Source organism: Diabrotica undecimpunctata, chromosome 9, assembly GCF_040954645.1.
Source record: "Diabrotica undecimpunctata isolate CICGRU chromosome 9, icDiaUnde3, whole genome shotgun sequence".
In the NCBI taxonomy this organism is placed as follows: Eukaryota; Metazoa; Arthropoda; class Insecta; order Coleoptera; family Chrysomelidae; genus Diabrotica; species Diabrotica undecimpunctata.
This window is the reverse complement of record NC_092811.1, coordinates 112424294-112443464: the sequence shown is the minus strand read 5'-3', so window position 1 is coordinate 112443464 and position 19171 is coordinate 112424294. Positions and strand designations below refer to the sequence as shown.

The 19171-nt window shown below is 33.8% G+C and overlaps 1 protein-coding gene across 1 annotated transcript in view; it reads left to right on the top strand.

Annotated features, from left to right (window-relative positions):
• mfr (ferlin family C2 domain-containing myoferlin misfire) overlaps positions 1-19171 on the top strand; it is a 147316-nt gene that overhangs the window by 54407 nt on the left and 73738 nt on the right. The window contains exons 15-17 of the mRNA XM_072545025.1: positions 4740-5000; positions 13473-13674; positions 13911-14173. Of these exons, the coding sequence (XP_072401126.1) occupies positions 4740-5000; positions 13473-13674; positions 13911-14173 (726 nt within the window). The remainder of the gene's footprint in view (positions 1-4739; positions 5001-13472; positions 13675-13910; positions 14174-19171) is intronic.

Genomic DNA, 19171 nt, shown 5'->3' with positions numbered 1-19171 from the left:
GAATATTGAAGCCGAACGTATTGAAAGAGTACACCGATTTAAATATCTGGGATATACAGTAAATGATAAGTGGGACCCAGATGTAGAGATTAATATCCGAATTGAAATGGCAAGATCCAAATTCATCAAAATGAGAAAGCTCTTAAGCAACCGCCACCTAAGCGTTAACCTACGATGGCCACGCCAGCGCCACGAAATGCTACGTACTCTCTACGCTATTTTAATATCTACGGAGTTGAAGGGTGGACGTTAACAGCAGCAACTATAAAGAAGTTAGCGGCTCAAGAAATGTGGCTGTATCGACGCATACTGAGAATGCCTTGGACAGACAGAGTGACCAACACAGAGGTATTAAGACGAATGGGTAAAGAGGTGGAATTGTTAACAACTATTAAATGGAGGAAAGCGTCATACCTGGCCCATGTGTTCCGTAATGATAAGTACAGTCTGCTACAGCTTATCGTGGAAGGCAAGATTGAAGGTAGAAGAGGTTTGGGCAGAAAGAAGAAATTCTGGCTGAGAAACTTGAGAGAATGGTTTTAAATACCAGAAGCTGCGAACATAATACATGCGGCACAAAACAGACAAACCTATCGTTTGATGGTCGCCAACCTTTGGTAGAAGACAGCACATAAAGAAGAAGATATGTAATGAAGTATATGTAATTAAATTTGTATATGTAATTAAAAATAAAAATATACCTCAAAGACTGCGAACCAAAGTGTTTAATTCCTGTATCCTACCTGTACTTATGTACATATGGAACTCAAACCTGGACATTCACTAAAATAAACATGGAGAAGATCAGAAAAACTCAGAAAATTATGGAACCACAGATGCTGGGTATTTTACTCAAAGGCCATAAAACCAAGACATTCGTAATAGAACAAAAGTAAAAAATGCTGTCGAACAGGCAGCTAAACTGAAATGGAAATAGGCTGGACATAACGAACGTCTTAAAGATGGCCGATGGAATAAAGAAATCGGGAACTAGCGGCCATATAAAACCAAAAGACCACAGGAAGACCGCAAATGCGATGGAGCAACGATATTAAAATAACTGCAGGACCAATCTGGAAACGTCTTACAAACAACAGAGATGAATGGCGAGAATTAGGAGAGGCCTATATTCGGAAATCCTAATGGAGAGAAGGGCTCAAAAAAATTAGGATTTTTCTCTGGTGGTGGAAATTCTAATTTCAGTGCTTTTTATGTAGTTTTTGATTTAAACCCATTTCCAATTTTTACACGCTTCAACAAACCATTCCCTCCCCTTGTTTTTTTATTGATACGTTTTAATCACTGCTTCCTCCATAACTATTCCTATCTACTAATCTACTCTATCTCTGCATCATAAAGATAGATAGACATCCAAAGGACAACACGTAGTAGCACATGTTCCCAATTATCATCATCATCACTGGCTCGACAATACTTTTTGGGTCTTGGCCTGTTCCAGGATTCTTCTCCATTCTGATCTGTTTCGTGCTTTTTTTCTCCAGTTTTTTTATTTTTAAGGTTGTTATATCATTTTCTATTTGTTCTAAGTATCTCAACTTCGGTCTTCCTCTTGTTCTTTTTCCTACTGGCATCTGTTTAAATATTTTGTTTGGTATTTCGCCTTCTTCCATTATTTCTTCTATGTCCTATCCAACGCAGCCGTCCTGTTTTAATGAATGTTATAATATCCGGATCCTGGTATATTTTGTATAATTCAGAGTTTTATCTTCTTCGCCATATTCCGTTTTCTTTCGTGCCTTATATATGTGTCGCAAGATTTTTCTTTCGAATGTGAGTACCGGTCTTATTATGGTTTTATATATTTGGCATTTTGTTTTTCTTGCGACGTTATCTGATCTTAGTTGCCTAATTAAGCCATAATAACATTTATTTGCAATACATATTTTCCTCTTCACTTCCTCCGTAACGTTATTATCAGACGTGACTAGGGATCCCAAGTATATAAAGTTTTTTACCCCCTCAATGTTGTATTCTCCTATTGTTATATTTTGTGGCTGCCTTATTTCTGCGTTTTTACTTACCAGCATATATTTTTTTTTTGGTCTGATTGATTTTAAGACCACTATTGTGTGCAGCTTGTTCTATTTGGTTGTATGCCTCTATCATTTCTCTTCTTGATCTTGCGATTATGTCAACATCATCTGCAAATGCTAGTATTTGCACGCTTTTATTAATGATTGTTCCTCGTGTATTGACTGTTGTATCCCTCAGTATTTTCTCGAGTACGATGTTTAACAAGATGCATAATAGAGCGTCTCCCTGTCGTAGTCCCATTTTCATATCTAATATTTCTGTTAATTTATTTTGTATCCGGATTCTACTTTCTACTTTTAGAAATTCTTTTATCAGTTCTATTAGTTGTGTTGGTATATTAAATTCTTTCATTGCTTTTATTAAGAATTCTCGGTTTATATTGTCATATGCGCTTTCAAAGTCTATGAAGAGATTATGTGTGTCGATGTTATATTTACTTGTTTTTTCGAGGATCTGTCGCAGAACAAATATCTGGTCTATTGTTGACTTCTGTCTACAGAAGCCACCTTGGTATTTGCCAACTATTTTTTCAGCGTGTGGTCTAAGTCTTTCATAAATGACGTTGGACATTATTTTGTATGCTGCATTCAGCAGCGTGATTCCACGGTAGTTTCCACATTCTAACTGATTTCCTTTTTTATGTAATGGCACAATAATACCGCTATTCCACTCCGCTGCTAGCTGTTTATTCGACCATATCTTTGTTATCAATTCATGTATTGTTTTTTGTAGTGCGTCTCCTTCTTCCTTCAGTAACTCGATGCTATTTGATCCGATCCCGGTGCTTTATTGTTCTTTAATTTGTCTACTGCTGCTCTAATCTCGGCTATTGTTAGTGGAATCTTTTCTCTGTCGTCTGCTTGGTCCAATGGTATGTCAGGGTTCGTCTCTCTCTGATCTCCTTTAAGCTTTTCCGTAAAATGTTCTGTCCATCTACTTAGTATCTCTTGCTGTTCTGTCAATATATTACCTTCCTTATCTCTACACATCGTTGTTCTTGGTTTGAGGGCTTTTCTGCTTTTGTTCAGTCTCTGATAAAATTTTCTTGTCTCTGTTGATTTACTTAGTTCTTGTAGTTCTTGAAGTTCTTTGTTCATATATTCTCTCTTTTTTCTTCGGTGAGTTTTCTTTTTTTCTTTTCGTAGTTGTTTATATTCTTCCTCTGCTTGTCGGGTTCTGTGCCCCTGTTGCATCAGTAAATATGCTCTGTTTTTTTTTGTATGTTATAATCTGACATTCTTCGTCAAACCAGTCATTCGTTCTTGTTCTTGTTTCCCTACCTTCTATGCCTAATACTTCTTCAGCTGCCTCTTTTATGATGTCTCTGCATCCTTCTAACTCCTTATTTAGGTTTACATGTGTTATTCTGTTTTCTAGTTTGTTGTTTATCTTTTCTTTATACTCTTTATTTTTATTTGTTTCTTTGAGTCCTTCTACCTTGTATCGTTCATGTTTAGAGCCTCTTTCCTTTTTGATGTTTGAAATTCTAGCCCTTACCCTACTTTCGACCAGGTAGTGATCAGAATCCGCATTTGCTTCTCTTCTGGTGCGGACGTTTATTATATCCGATTGGTGTCTCTAGTCTCCAATGACATGATCTATCATATTTACTGTATGTCCATCTGGGGATTTCCAGGTACCTTTGTGTATATCTTTGTGAGCGAAGTAGCTGTTCTTTTCCAACTTTGGCGTTTAGGTCTCCATAGATTATTTTTATATCATTTTTTGGGCATAACTGATATACGGATTCTAATTCATCATAAAACTCTTCTTTAATTTCCTCTTCTTTTTCTTCTGTCGGGGCATGCGCATTAATTAGACTGTAGTTAAAGAAACGACCTTTAACTCTTAAAATGCACGTTCTTGGACTAATGGCTCTGAAATCTCTTATAGTATGCTTTACTCTCTTGTTAACTATCAATCCTGTGCCCAAGACTTGATCTTTAGAATCGCAGCTGTAGAAAATTGTATGGCTTCTTTTTTCCATTACATTGTTTCCAACCCACCTCATTTCTTGTATGGCAGTTATGTCTATTTTGTATCTGTCTAGTTCATTTAGGAGATTTTGGAGAGCTCCCAATCTATATAAGGTTCGAATATTCCATGTCGCAACCTTCAAATCGTGTTTCTTTTTCTCGCACAGTCGTTGTCGTTTGATCAGTCCGGCTTTTTTTCCTTAAACGTTCATAACTCATAGTTTTTCTAGGTGAAGGTAGTTAACCTTCAGCCCAACCCCCTATTCGTCGGAGGACCAAGACTCCCTTCTTCGTCATCCCTGACCCCACCTTTCACTGGGGGTTGGTTACCCGATCTCCAGTGGGGTTTCTCAGGTTACCGGCGTGTACCAACTTGGAGGTGAAGATATGAATTGAGTAGGTTAGGCTAAGTGATGCCAACAGGATACGGCATCATGTATTGCACCTCACTACCCCCTTTACACACCGTTCCCAAATATATTATTTAATAAACTAGACTCCCATAAGTGTAAATTTACTACTACGAATAGCACTGGACAATGTACTATTTGTCATAACTATTATCGCTACGCTTCAATAATAAAGAGTACTTATCTAGTAGTATAATATCTACTTAGATTTATTTAAATACTTTATGTTTTTTCAGTATTAGACAAACATATTCAATAAAAATCTTGTTACTATCTAATACATTTTTAAAACTTTTAGGTATTAGAAAATGATACGAATTTAGAAATACCACACAGGGGAAAAGTCTTTGGTATTCCCATGGCTATTAAACCTGTACTAGTGGCTTATAAAGTTGAAATTTTATTTTGGGGTATAAGAAACTTAAGAAAATTGAACCTGATGCAAATTAGAAGACCAAGAATAACAGTCTTTTGTGGGGATTATAGTTTAAATTCTGATACAATAGAAAATGCCTCACGGGATTCCAATTTTATAAATCTCACTGAAAGTATGGTAATAGTAAGTAGAGTTTGAAACACTAAAAATTAACTAAATTCACCTAAATGTACCCTAGTGCATTCACCCCTTTTTTAAAAATGCACCCCTTTAAATGATAGGACTTCGATTTTTGCTATTTTAAGTCCATTTACCAAATAAAACAATAAAACTCCTTTACCGTTGTAGTGCCTTTAACCCCTTTTTTTTAACATAATCAATTTCCTACAATAAAATGCCGTCAGAACTATATTCTTTGTAATTAATGTTGTGCTTTTCACTTTATTTTCAAAATAAAGCTCGTACTGTTGGACATGTAAAGGCGTTGTCTATCTCTTCAGATTTTCCTTTGCCCAACATTTTCTTTTTGTATAAGTTTATAGTCTTTTGTATATTTGCATGAAATATTGAATGGTTATTTCATTTGACATTGTTGTGGAAAACCGTTAATAAATTTGAACATTTTATCTGATTCACAAATGTTTGACTAACCCTTTCGAGTCTGACGGGACGTAACTATCCCAGTCATAAAATCATTAAGTCTGTTGGACTAAATCTGAACCGTTTTACACGAATTTTTATCGTAACTGACTTTTTAAGAAATTAATCTTCTTCTTTAGGTTCCTTCTCCTATCGGAGGTTGGAAATCATCATCGCTATTTTAATTTTATTGGCTGCGCTTCTGAATAATTCTAATGAGCTGCAACCTAACCACTTTCTCAAATTTCTTAGCCAGGATATTTTGCGTCGTCCTGGGTTTCTCTTCCCTTGTATCTTCCCTTGCATAATTAATCTAAGTAATACGTACTTCTCGCCCCTCATTTTAAAGAGGGGCCCCTTCATAAGAAATTAATAACAATTTTAAAAGAATAATTTATGTAAGCGGCAACAATGCGAACCGTTTATCCTGTTATGTTGATCTGCGGAATGTGTTTATCTAGTTTTGTTGATGATTACCAACATTTTTGTGAGTGGAGCTACCTACAAAAAAGGTAAATATATTCAACAAAACTAGATTTTATTGGTAGTAGAAAGATATTGACGCAGAAAGAGGTAGAGGAGGAGGCAGCAGCCATTTTTGCCAGTGATACAGAATCAGATGTCGATCCTTTTGAGACTAGTGGCTTCGATGACGAAGACTACAATCCATCAGGATGCACATTGTGACGAAAATGATGAAGACGGCGAAGGTACGTACCAACCAGGTATTTGGTTTCATAACGATGGAACTTTTTTACCACATTTTTCGGTTCCATCAGAAAAAAAAGTCGATTGTACTCTTCCTCATACAATGACCGATATAGAATATTTCTTAAAGTCTTTCTCAGAAGCCTCATTCGACATGTTGCATATTGTACGACCTTACGTTTAGAGAAATTTGCAAACTGCACCAAGAAAAAAAGAATTCCTACCGATGAACATGAAATTATGATTGTATTGGCTACTATTGGCCTCTAATCATGGCATACAATCGAGTTCCATCTTTTAATGATTATTGGTCACAAAATTATTCTTTAGGAAATTTAGCAATAAAGGTGTAACGAGTCCGTTACTTAAATAATCGTTTACCTTCTTTTTGTGACTGGAATCTTTTAATTTAATTCTAAATTAAATTCATATTGAAATATTCTTAAACTAAATATTTAAATAACTCCCAGTAAATCTTATTTTCTAAGGTTGGCATTAAACTGCGCCCCCAGTGGTAAGATTCTGAAAGTACATTCATTCTACGACGTGTAGAACCTCAACGTGGTTACTTGTCAACTGGATGTGATCGAAGAAAGGTCGTTTCGATCAGAGTAGTAGAGGCTGGGAGTGCCATTTTTTTCCGAATTGAGTTTAAGTTTATTTTATTGTCAAGAGCTGTTTGTTTTAGAAGAAACCATTTGAGTTATTTTGTTGTTTGTACGAGGATACTTTCAGTTGGATCACCCTAGCCGGTAAGATAAAATTACAAATAAATTATAAGGAAAAATCCTTCATATCGTCCGCCATTGTTAGTAAAATTCAGATCTATTTTAATTTCTTCTTTGATAGGTACTTCATATATTTTATACATGTCATATTTCACCTTATTTCATTAAGAAAAATGTTTTATACCTACATAAATTATAAGTATTAGATTCAATATCTCAAATTTTTATTTCCTTTCAAGAGTGAAAGAAACAATTATTTACTTCAATTTCATACCGTTTAAACCGGCTAATATTTCTTTTTTTTTCCTATTCTATAATATATAAAGATCATGCTTTCCGTTAAAATTATCTATTTAATATATCCATACATTATAAAAACATTGTCACACCATTCGAAGGTCACTATTTACCGAAAACCATTAAGGTTTTTATTTCAATTTAAGGTCACTTGCTGACATTTCTTGTATCGTCTTTCAAGGTTGATAACCCTTGTGTTTTTCCTTATCTTTTGTATGTACAAAAAAACATGAAGTAACACAATTGTTCCTTTTAGCCTACTCCCAGAATCCAGTTGCAAGTCAGGGGAAGAAATCTTTTTTAGTTTTTGGGGTTATACTTACTTAGGACAAGGGGAAGAAGTTCCAAGTTCATTTATGGGAAATTTAAGAAGAATTTTAAGTTGACTTATTTGTCTAAGAGTACCTGATACAGGGAATCCAGGTTTGGTGTACCTTTTACCACCTGAGTCTAGTTCTCCACCGGATCATCTTCAAGGGAAACCTACGAAAACCGGCAGGAAGAACTTACTTTTATTTTTGGTTCTCACTCAATTATTTTAAATAACTTTTGCTACATCCTCTTCAAGGTTTTAACTTTTGGTTCCACTTTTAATTTAAATATATATATTCTTAATAATAAATACCTTCAATTTTTTTTAAAACATTAATTATTGTAACTTAATTTAATTATTTATTGTCTACCAAGGGATGAGGTTATAACTCTCCCTTGAATTTCTCTTTGTTAGGTTATCGTGTGCACACATATCCGGAGAATTTTCACTTAAAAACCTAAACAATTCTTGAACGAAAACTAAACTATTAGTGAGTAGTATATAATTATATTTATTATTTATACATTATTATTGGGTATAACTTTGTCACGATTTGAAATTAAGGGGTATATCAGGGGTAAATTGTTTTATAATTATATTCAAGGATTTTACTGTAAATATAGCTAAGTTAATTGTACATAAGAGGTGGTGGTTTAGTATATAAGCATTTAAAATAGTTTGTACCTAAGTTTGGTAATTATTAAAGTTGTGGTTAAAATTTAATATTTCAATTAGTACCTATCTTTCATATTTCAGCAATACAAGATATCTCGGAAGAAAACATTTAACTTCCTGGCGCCCAAGCATTCATTAGAGCAACTTTTATGTTTCATCTGTTTATTTCTTGGTGGTTTTCTTGTCATTAGTTCTTATATCTTACGGTCTCTGTAGGGCATGCAAATTGGCCGAATCCTTCTTTGAGTGTCAAGTGGTCATTCTCCTGCATAGTCGCTAGCCAACACTTAATTCTGTTATATTTTAAAATTCATATTTACCCTTTATTTATTTCTTTTACATAATTTATTTCTATCTAATCCCTTCCATCTTCCGTTATTCCACATATTAGTTCGTTGGTGTATCAAGGTGCATTTTAGAGTTCACCCTTTTGCTACACTGGATAGAGTCACCCAGACTCCTTAGCACAATTTTTGTTACAAAGGGTGATTTCTCGAGACAGCTGTAAACTGATTCTTGCACAAATGTATTTCGATGATATTGTAAAGCCTGACAGTACGAGAAAATCATTTCCAAAATATTGAACGGAATCGGCTTTTCAAAGCATTAATGAGTCAATGGCGTTTAAAGGAAATCTTCCCTAAAACAGTTCTTACTCATGAAACCCATCAAACGGGGAATAAAGATATGTGACGAAGTGACTCTGCAACAGGATATGTTTACAGTTTTTATATATACGAGAAAAGGAAACGGTAATTGATACTAGTTTATTATTGGGAAAAAGAGTAGTAACCAAGTTAGTTAGTAATATAAGGGGAACTGATGTATTATTGTGTTTTGACAGATTTTTCTCATTTATTAGACTAGTTGATACTCTGTCTTATCCAGCGATAGAAACAATAATTGCAAAGAGAGTAAATGTACCTAAATTTATTGGGAAGTTGAATCGTGGGGACTCAGAATTCGGAGTAAATAACCACTGCACCATAGTTTGCAGATGTCAAGATACTAAAGACTACTTATTAGCGGTAAGCAGTCGCTGTGGAGACAAGCAAGTAGAAATTCTCGATATGAACAATAAGAAAATAGACGGGGTGGACCTAACAGATCATATTTTGGGCTTGTATGGCTTTGATAGGAAGTCTAAATAATGTGGCTGTTGAAAATTCTCATGTACCACACAATGATCTAAAAATGAAAGAAAAACTCAATTTTTGCCTTTTCCAATTAGTGTAGATGAGGGACTTATTTCATTGGAAAGAAGACAGACTGCTATTAAAGGAAATGCCTCGACTTCACTTGGACGTCTTCCAGCAAAGAAACAAAAAAATGTTTAAGTGAAAGATCATTTACATATCGAAGGAAAGACTCGTAGAAGATGCCAACGATGTTCTTCTCAGAAAAACGAACTACCACACTATGTTAGAGCTGCAATGTACCTTTGTGTAAAACATGTTTCACATCTTTTCATTTACATTAAATATTGATCTTAGTTTTAATGCTTTTGTTTTTAATATATGAGATTTTATTTGTATTTTCGATTTTTTTTACTAAAATAAAGTAATAATTTGGTGTCTGATGGGTTATTATAGTCCCAAATAAATGTTTCAAACAAGTCTGAGTGAGACATATACGAGGTCTGGCTATTAAATAACGAGACTGCTTATGAAAAAGAGTTTTATTTTAAAAATTATTCTATAATCAAATGCTCTCCTTTAATATATTCTTCTTTCCTCGCCACACACCGTTCCATTCGTTTTTTTCATTGGTTAAAGCAATGCTGGAAGTCTTCTTTTGTTAGAGCTTTTAGGAGCTCCGCCGTTTTTCGCTTCACCTCTTCCATCGACTCGAACCAGATTCCTTTCAAGGCAGACTTGATCTTCGGAAACAGGAAAAAGTCACAGGGTGCTAAATCAGGCGAGTACGGCGGGTGTTCGAGCACTGGAATGCCTCTAGCGGCTAAATAACGCTTCACAGACAGCGCGTTATGGACAGGTGCGTTGTCCTGGTGCAAGATCCGCGGCTTGTTTTTCCACAACTCCGGCCGTTTTTTACGAACTCGCTTTCGTAGCGTTGCCAAAACTTTCAAGTAGTAAGGTTGGTTTACAGTTTGACACTCTGAAACGCATTCAGTCATCACGATGCCGTTAATGTCGAAAAAAAAAATGATTAGCATGACTTTAAATTTTGATTTCGACATCCTTGCTTTTTTCATTCTTGGCGATGCAGGAGTTTTCCAGTGGATGGATTGTCGCAAGAAAATCTGAGCAGATCTGTTGACGGACGAGCTTTTGGTCAGTTGTCAAATTTTTTGGGATCAACTTCGCACAGACTTTCTTCATGTTCAATTCGTGATTTAAAATTTTTCTGACAGTTTCTTTATCGGCGTTTACAGTCTCAGCAATCATCCGAATGCTCATACGATGATCTTCGCGCACAATTTCATTTATTTTGGTCACTGTTTGCGGAGTTGAAACAGAGACAGGTCGACCTGGACGTTGGTCATCTTCGGCGCTCTCTCGGCCTTCAGAAAACCGTTTATACCATTTGAAAACACGCGCACGAGATAGAGAATTTTCAACATAGGCCTCTTATAACAAATTATAGCACTCAGTCGGAGTTTTTTTTTTTTAATTTATCGAGAAATTTCACATTAATCCGTTGCTCATGTTTTTCGTCACACATTGTTATCGGCACGCGAAAAAAACAGGTTCTTTTCTAACCTCTACAGAAAAAATACTACAACAGCGACAAAAACGTGTTTTCGTACTGAAAGAGTAGACACTCAAGGTATGATACATAATGTTCCAAAATCGGTTCGCTTTCGCGCATGACGTAGTCAAGATCGCTTATTCCCGCAACATTTGAATGTAGTTGTATAGGAAAGACTTTTAATTTTAAGTTTTTTTATATAATTTGGCTAATCTAATTATAGTAATTATAAAGAGATGATAAAATTATGTTATTATAATATTTATCCTTTATAAAACATAGGTATACATATATCCTTTATAAGACAAGTTTTAATTATCTTTTATTACACGTAGGTACAGGTTAATTAACTTATACTCCAGAGTTCGATATTTCAGATGTTTAAAAAATACAGAAAAGTGGTAATGGAGGTACACAAAATTTGTACGTATATACATCTACTGAACTAAACACAAAATCAAAATAAATAATGACAAAGTCAACTTTATTTATATCGAATGAGCTAGCTGGCCATCGAATATGAGTGTAGTGAGGGCACACAATATTGCACAACATTTAAAATGACATTTTTGTAATATTTACACATAAAATTATCTTGGTATTATTTATAATAATGATAACATTTTATATTTTAATAATGATAACATGATTTAACAAAGAAAAATATGTTATTTTGGAAGATGCTAAATTGATTTCCTCCGAAACAGTTCTTATTGCAAATTGCATATCAGGCTGAGGCTAGTTTCTTACTTAACAAATCGATATGAAAAAACCATTTAAGGTTTCATGACTAATAATTAATAAAAATAAAGATTTAGACTTACGTCGTTGACCTAGAAGTAGTAAGAAGCTGCTCAACATACTTTTTGGACTCTCTGTGTTCGGCTCTTTGTACGCGTTTCTTTTGGTTGGTTAAAAGGGTAGCCGATGTTGATTTAGGCAAATAAAGACTAGGTACTGCCTCAGGTTTGAGTTTTAGACCCTTTTTAGAAACGTAATTTAAAAGTTCCTGTTGTAGATTTCTTTGGTATTCTTCAGTTTTAAAATGTGTATAACAAATTCTTGCAGTATTACAATTAAAATTATCCTATCTACAACAAGATATAATCCACAGTTTTCTGGTCACGCTATAGGAAATGTATGAAACCTAAAGATTTTATCTTCATTGTCACTATTGCAACAAGCAATTGCACAGCGTACTTTGAAAAAGGTACAAAACCAGATATACAATGGCAAATAAAAACTTTCAGTTTTACAAAAAAATACTATACAGTATAAATAAATAGTAACTAAACACCATTTGTATAAAGACACATATATAAGCATATATCTAAATTATTTTTCTATTATAAAATGGATGACTCAGTCAGTATTGAGATACTTTAAAATATATTTATTATCTCATAACTTGCAATTTGCAATAGTCACCATTGATAACCGATATTATTGTTGAACTTTTGTTTTTATACAAGCTTTCTGTCTTGCCGGTGTAAAGTCGTCTGAAGTCGATATTTATTGTGTTTTGCGTTTGAACTAATTTGTGTCTTATTTTCATATTATTATATTGTTTGATAAGTAAATTTTGCATATAATAATCGGTAGATTATAGTAATGTGTATATTTTTTATTTTACTAAGTTTCATTATAACTCATCTAAAATACCATATTGAATTCTAAAACAGATTTTTCTCCATTGTACTCTATTTTGTTTTTATTTCAGTAAAACTGCTTGGAAGTGAGTGACAGTGAATCAGAATAAGCAAATCTACTACTATTTACCTATTCACAGTATTTCCTCTGCAGAAAATTTTTAAATTTCAAGGGATTTGCATACAAAAAGAGTACTTATATTATTAGTATATGTAAAGGTTTTACGCTACTGAAAATATATTTTTTATTCAATTATAACCAAAACAAAACATTTAAAAAAAATTTGATCACTTTTTAACCATAATTTCAAAATTAATGTGTACGTTAAGCTGTAATAATGGGTTCGAGGTGGTTCAGGCGATCTTAACTACGTCACACTCCTGGGCCAGCAGTCAAATGTCATGCGCAATATCATACCTTGTGTATTCATTGTACCATGCTTCCAGCTATCAAACGCTGCATTCGTTTCCCACTCTTCCCCTCTAGGAAGCCTTCTGCGCGCACAGTCTCGTTATTTAATAGCCAGACCTCGTATTTCCCAAACAAAATGGCGGATGTTAAGGATCAAATTAATCTTAGTTACTTTTATTTTTGCATAATTATACGTTTTAAACAAAAAAGTTTTAAATTCCATACCGATTCTGAAAAAAAAAAAATCTGACTCGAAAGGGTTAATCTTCAATCAGTTCATTTTTTACTTTTTTTAAGATTGGACCACATAATTAATCCTATTTTTTTTATTTTGGCTTAAAAAAACTATTTAAAAAAAATAAAGGAAAGGAAATTGGTATTGACCACAAGGAAGCAGTCATAGATTTGATTATTTTTGATTAATTTTGTAGCTAACCCTTGACAAAAAAGTGGGGTCAAATTTATTGGTTATGAAATTAATTATTTAGCTTATAAAATTAAGTCAAATGGCTCTGTTTTTAGACATTTCCAGAAGAAAAGGAATACGCACCTCCTCTTAATATTAAAATGTACGAAAGTAAACGATTTGGAGTTTATTTGTATGCGGGAGTTCATATTTCCAAAATCACATCTTTTTTTATAGTCCCCATGACTCACGCAGAGAGAGGAAAGAAACTGTCTGATATTTCTGTATACTCTTTTGATAGTTACACATCTACCTTAAGTAAGTGTAATTATTTTTTTGATTTTTTTATTAATTTCATTTGTGAAGAGATGGATTTTAATCAGTATTTGTACCTATTTATTTACTAAAATTAAAAGTAAATGATATTAAAATATCTCAAGAAAATGGTTTTATTAAAAAGTATTATAACAAGAAATAATATTATTTTAATATTAACAATACAGTTAATTTTTCTAGCTGGAACACTTTTAATCCAATACAGTAATCCATTTCAGGCTCTCTTATCCATCCAGTTGATAAAACTGAAGTAGATTTACAAATTGATTCGGCGGAAGATGTTCCCAAAACTGATGAAAAAACACACTTTTCGTATTTTATCAGCCAATGTTGTAATTTTCTGCGAAAAAATACGCATATCCAAAAAGACACAAAAGCAATATCATCAGAAGTTTCTTATGAGTTGCTCTCACAAGAAGCGGAAGAGGAGTATTATAGTGAAGATTACGATTGGTGGACGAAATTTTACGCATCCATACAGGCAAGTAAAGTATATAAAAAACTTTTTATGGGACAAATCTGTTTTGTTGCTATTTGATAAGAAATAAGTTTATTGCTACTTTAAATCTTCTATAATCTCTTAATTTCACGAAGGAAAATACGAGATGTTCGTAATTTATGACAAATCTTGGCAGAAAGGAAACTTCTATCAGAAGACAAACATATTTCTGTATTAAGTGAGTTTATTGTTTATCGAAAATAAAGATCATGATATGCAGGATATTAATAGTTTCGATAATTGAACGATGTCAAGATGTTAATTGCGACGTATTCATATGTCTAGTCGACTGCGAAAAAGCTTTCGACAAAGTACAACACCAAAGAATGACAAAAATACTGCAGAACACAGAATTAAATGACTAAGACGTGAGAATCATTGCCAATATATACCGATATCAGAAAGCCATAATACGAATAGACCAACAAAATCTAAAGAAATACCTATAAATCGTGGAGTAAGACAAGGATGTGTGCTTTCCCCTTTACTTTTTAATATGTATTCATAAAAATTGTTTAAAGGCATTATAAGACCAAAATGAAGGCATATTTATTAACGGAGTACTTATGAATAATCTTAGACGCGCAGATGACACAATACTCCTTGCGGACAGCAGAGAAGGACTACAGGTCTTGGTTGATCGCATTACCCAATACTGTGAAAAGTATGGAATGGCACTGACTACAAATAAAACAAAAATCATGGTGGTAAGCAAGAAAAAGATTGAGGAAGACAGTTTTTATGCTAAAAGAAAACTTTTAGGGAGGGTGCACAGATATCAGTACTTAGGTTGCGAACTAAATGAAGAATGGGATAGAAGTACAAAAATAAAACGGCGTATTGAGATAGCTAGAAGTGCTTTTAATAAGATGAAAGCAATAATATGCAATAGAAAACTCAATATCGAAATTAGAACTAGAGTATTGAGGTGTTACGTGTCCTCTGTCCTGTTGTATGGAGTTGAGGCCTAGACAATTACAGAGGCGATAGAGAAAAAACTCATTAACTTTGAAATGTGGTGTTATCGAAGAATGTGGAAAATATCTTGGACACAACACATAACAAATTCGGAAACGCTACGCAGAATGAAAAAAGATAAAGAAATACTCAACACTATAACGAAAAGAAAAATGAGGTACTTTGGTCACATACCAAGAAAAGAAATACGAATTGATGCGGCTGGTCATACAAGGGAAGGTGGAAGGCCAAAGAGAACCGGGGAGAAGACGCACGTCCTAGTTGAAAAATCTGAGATAATGGAGTGGGAAAACGTCAATAGAACTTTTCAGAACGGCTGCAGATAGAGTCAAATGGGCCATGATGATCGCCAATGTCCTTAGGGATGGGGCACGTTAAGAAGAATTGTTTCATTGTTAACGGACGTTGTGAGATATGGGTGTTTTGTATCTCAAATTAAAACTAGATTTAATATTCAAACATAATAAAAATATTAACAGAGAAAGTTGAATTTCACACTTATCCACCCAAGCAAGAGCGTAGTTATAGAGTTGTCCTCTATATCTGCCTGGAATTACTCAAGTCCAGAATCATTTAAATGTCTATTATACTTAAACTAGCAATATGGAACGCCATCGGTATGGCTCAACACTGTCAAGAGTTAAAAATATTTTTAATTGCAAATAAAATTAATATAATGCTTATTTCCGAAACTCACTTTACAGGTAAAAGTTACTCGAAAATGCCAAACTATAAATTATATACCACAAATTATCCTGATGATACTGCACACGCAGGTTCGGCCATAATTATTAAAAGCAGTATAAAACATTATGAACTACAGGCAACTAAAATATCGCATCTGCAGGCCACAAATATAGTAATTGAAGACTGGATTGGGCCAATCACTATGTCATCATTATACTGCCCTTCCAAGCACACAATAAAAACAAATTAATTTCTAGAATTTTTTAAATCACTTGGATCAAGGTTTCTAGCAGGTGGTGATTAGAATACGAAACATCCTTTTTGGGGCTCTAGATTGATGAACCCACGTAGCAGACAACTACTTCAGGCAATTAATATTAATAACCTTAAAAGTTAATCTACAGGACCTACATATTGGCCAACAAATAGAAGAAAACTTCCAGATCTCGTTGATTTCTATATAACCAAAGGTATAGCAGATAATCACCAAACAACTAAATCAAGCTTCGACTTAACATCTGATTACTCGCCAGTATTTCTTACCCTATCTTCTGAAATAATTTAATCACCCAGACCTACTACGCTGTATTCATCAAAATTTAATTGGACTCTATTTAACTTACTTTATCGTGTCCGGACATGTCATTCATAAAATTTCGGCCCAGTATCGGGCTACGTCGGTTCTATCTTTGTTGGCGAACCAAAAATCTTCGAGGGTACATCGATGAGGACAGTTTCTGCATGTAAGAAAATGTTCTATATTTTGTGTTTCTCCACAGTCACAGTTCACATCATCTTGGTGTACTTTCCCTATTCTGCCATGTTTATTATGCTGTTCCTAGTATGCTAGTTCCTGAGTATTGTAGCAAAATACTGGGTTGTGTAGGAGGAGAGATGTATAAGAAGAGTGGTCTATATATATATATGGGATAAAATTGATAGAAGTAAAATAGATAACAATTAAGTAAAGAAGTAAAAAAAAATATTGAACGGAATGTGGCTAGGCTAGCAATGTAGGCAAGAGAATGACCACTAGAAACTCAAGGATGGATACGGCCAATTTGCATGCCTTTTAAAGACAGTAAATCAGGAAAATATGTATGATGGATAGAAAAGAAGATAAGAAAAATGAATAGATATAATGAAAGTTAACAAAGAAAACAAATTGAGGGCGCCAGAAGAGGGATACTACTCTAAAAAGAGTAACGGTCACTCTTCCAGGTATCGTATACTGCTAATATTAATTAAAGTTGATGTAATAAACAAAAATGCTGTAAATGTAAAAAGGTAAGGAAATATTAATAAAAAAATTATATGCAAAACAAATTCAAGTTTATTAAATATAACTTCTTAGATTTTGACAATCTCTAAGTTACCAAAAAGTATATGGAAATTTCACAATATAATATTTAAAAAAAAAATGTTGAAAACAACTATAATAAAAAGTTGAAAATTACACCGAATAACTCTGATATAGAGTGTACAACCTACATCTAGGTTAAAAAACAACCTTAAACAAAATAATGCTAACGTTGGAAGAACGTATAGCCAAGTAAATATATCATACTAACCTACAATATGACCAACAATATTGTTAAACACCTCTAAATTCAAATATAAACAAAGTAATATATATAAATGGGAACAAGCCAAGTTAAACAATTGAAACGGTCTATTATCCTGAAGGGATAATAACCAGAGTTAATAACACAAGATGAAATATAAAAAAATTAGTTAAGTAAACACATAATGAAATAATTAAAGTTAATAATGAAATAAAAGGTTAATACAAAAAAACAATGGAAGATAATCTCTGGGTAGAATTTGAGCTCAAACTTACCGATACCTTACACCAAGGGGAGTTATATTAATTAATATATATTTATGTTATAAAAAAAAACCTATAACTGGTGAAACAAGATATATATATAGTTCTGAAGCAAAAACCAACTGTCCTCCTAGGTGAAACAGTTGTCTGGAAGCATACTCCCGGATGGCTTCGGTGTCCCAGCGAAGTCCTCCTTGAAGTCCGAAATTAGCACGGAGCTGGTGCTAATTGGCTCAGTTCCGATGATTACGGTCCTGCCCTACCTCTAGGTGCAGGCTGGAGAAAAAAAAAATGAGGGTGGAGTAGACAATACTCCCTGGCTTGTCCCAATGACCCTGATTCTGATAGAGTTGAAGTGGTACTCTCCCTCGGATGTTCTGAGGGAAGTTTATAATTCCATGGGAGGTGGCTGAAAACAATTCCCCGTTACTCCTAGTCTCAACATTGATAAAAAGAAATCAAAGAAGTGAGGAAAGTTTCTTTCAGCATAAGAAACCGGAGCAAAAAGATAATTATAGTAGATAAAAAAAAACCCATCCAATCGGATGTAGCGTGACCTTGCTTCACATAGAGTAAAAATATAATGGCCTTGAACAAAATACTATATTAGAATATGAAGTAATAAATCTGAATAATAGGATATGGATAAAATACTCTAATGTTCATTAAAATATCTGTGGAAATTGTAATAGATGTTAAAGAGTTACGGAAAATTCAGAATTTTAATCAGATTCATGCCAGAATGATTGTAAGCGGCCATACTATGCTTGAATTCGTGACCCAAGGTCATTCTGAATACCTTAAGGATGTGGGATGTGGGAACAAAAACTTAGTTTTTATAATATAAAAAAAAATATTTACCAGATAGCTAATCAATTCCGTGCTAGAAATTTCACTTCAGCCTCCCGAGTTTCCGGAAAACACCGTCAATTAAATTGTTATGGTTATACTTAGAACATTTAACTTCTTGAAGTAAAGGAAATTCTATGCATTAATTGGATTTTCTTTCGCTAACTACCACCTTTGTACCACTTCAAACTCTCGATCAAAAGTGAATTGTAATTCACAGTTTGTTAACCAAGTTAACTAAGAGCCAGTTTCCACTCCCCCTAATCTCCTGTCATCTCTTTGGTTCGCAATGGTACCAAATTAGATCAGAGTGACAACTTAAATTATTAAAAATACACACTTAATGGGCAAATGAACACTTAAAGTTAGGCAACCCATACTACATCTCTGAAATTATTTTAATATAAATTGTTTATTATTTTAATATAAATTGTAATAAAAGTAACGACTGTTACAGTATGCTGTTCCTAGTTGTTACTTTCCCTCTCGTTTTTATACAATGTTTTCTGTAGGTGAGGAACCGGTCCAGAGTTACTCCAAGATATATAGGTTGGTTTGTGTGTTCTAATGTATTACCATTCCATGCAATTTGGAGTTTTCGTTTGGCTTCCTTTGCGTGAAGGTGGAAAGCGCAGACT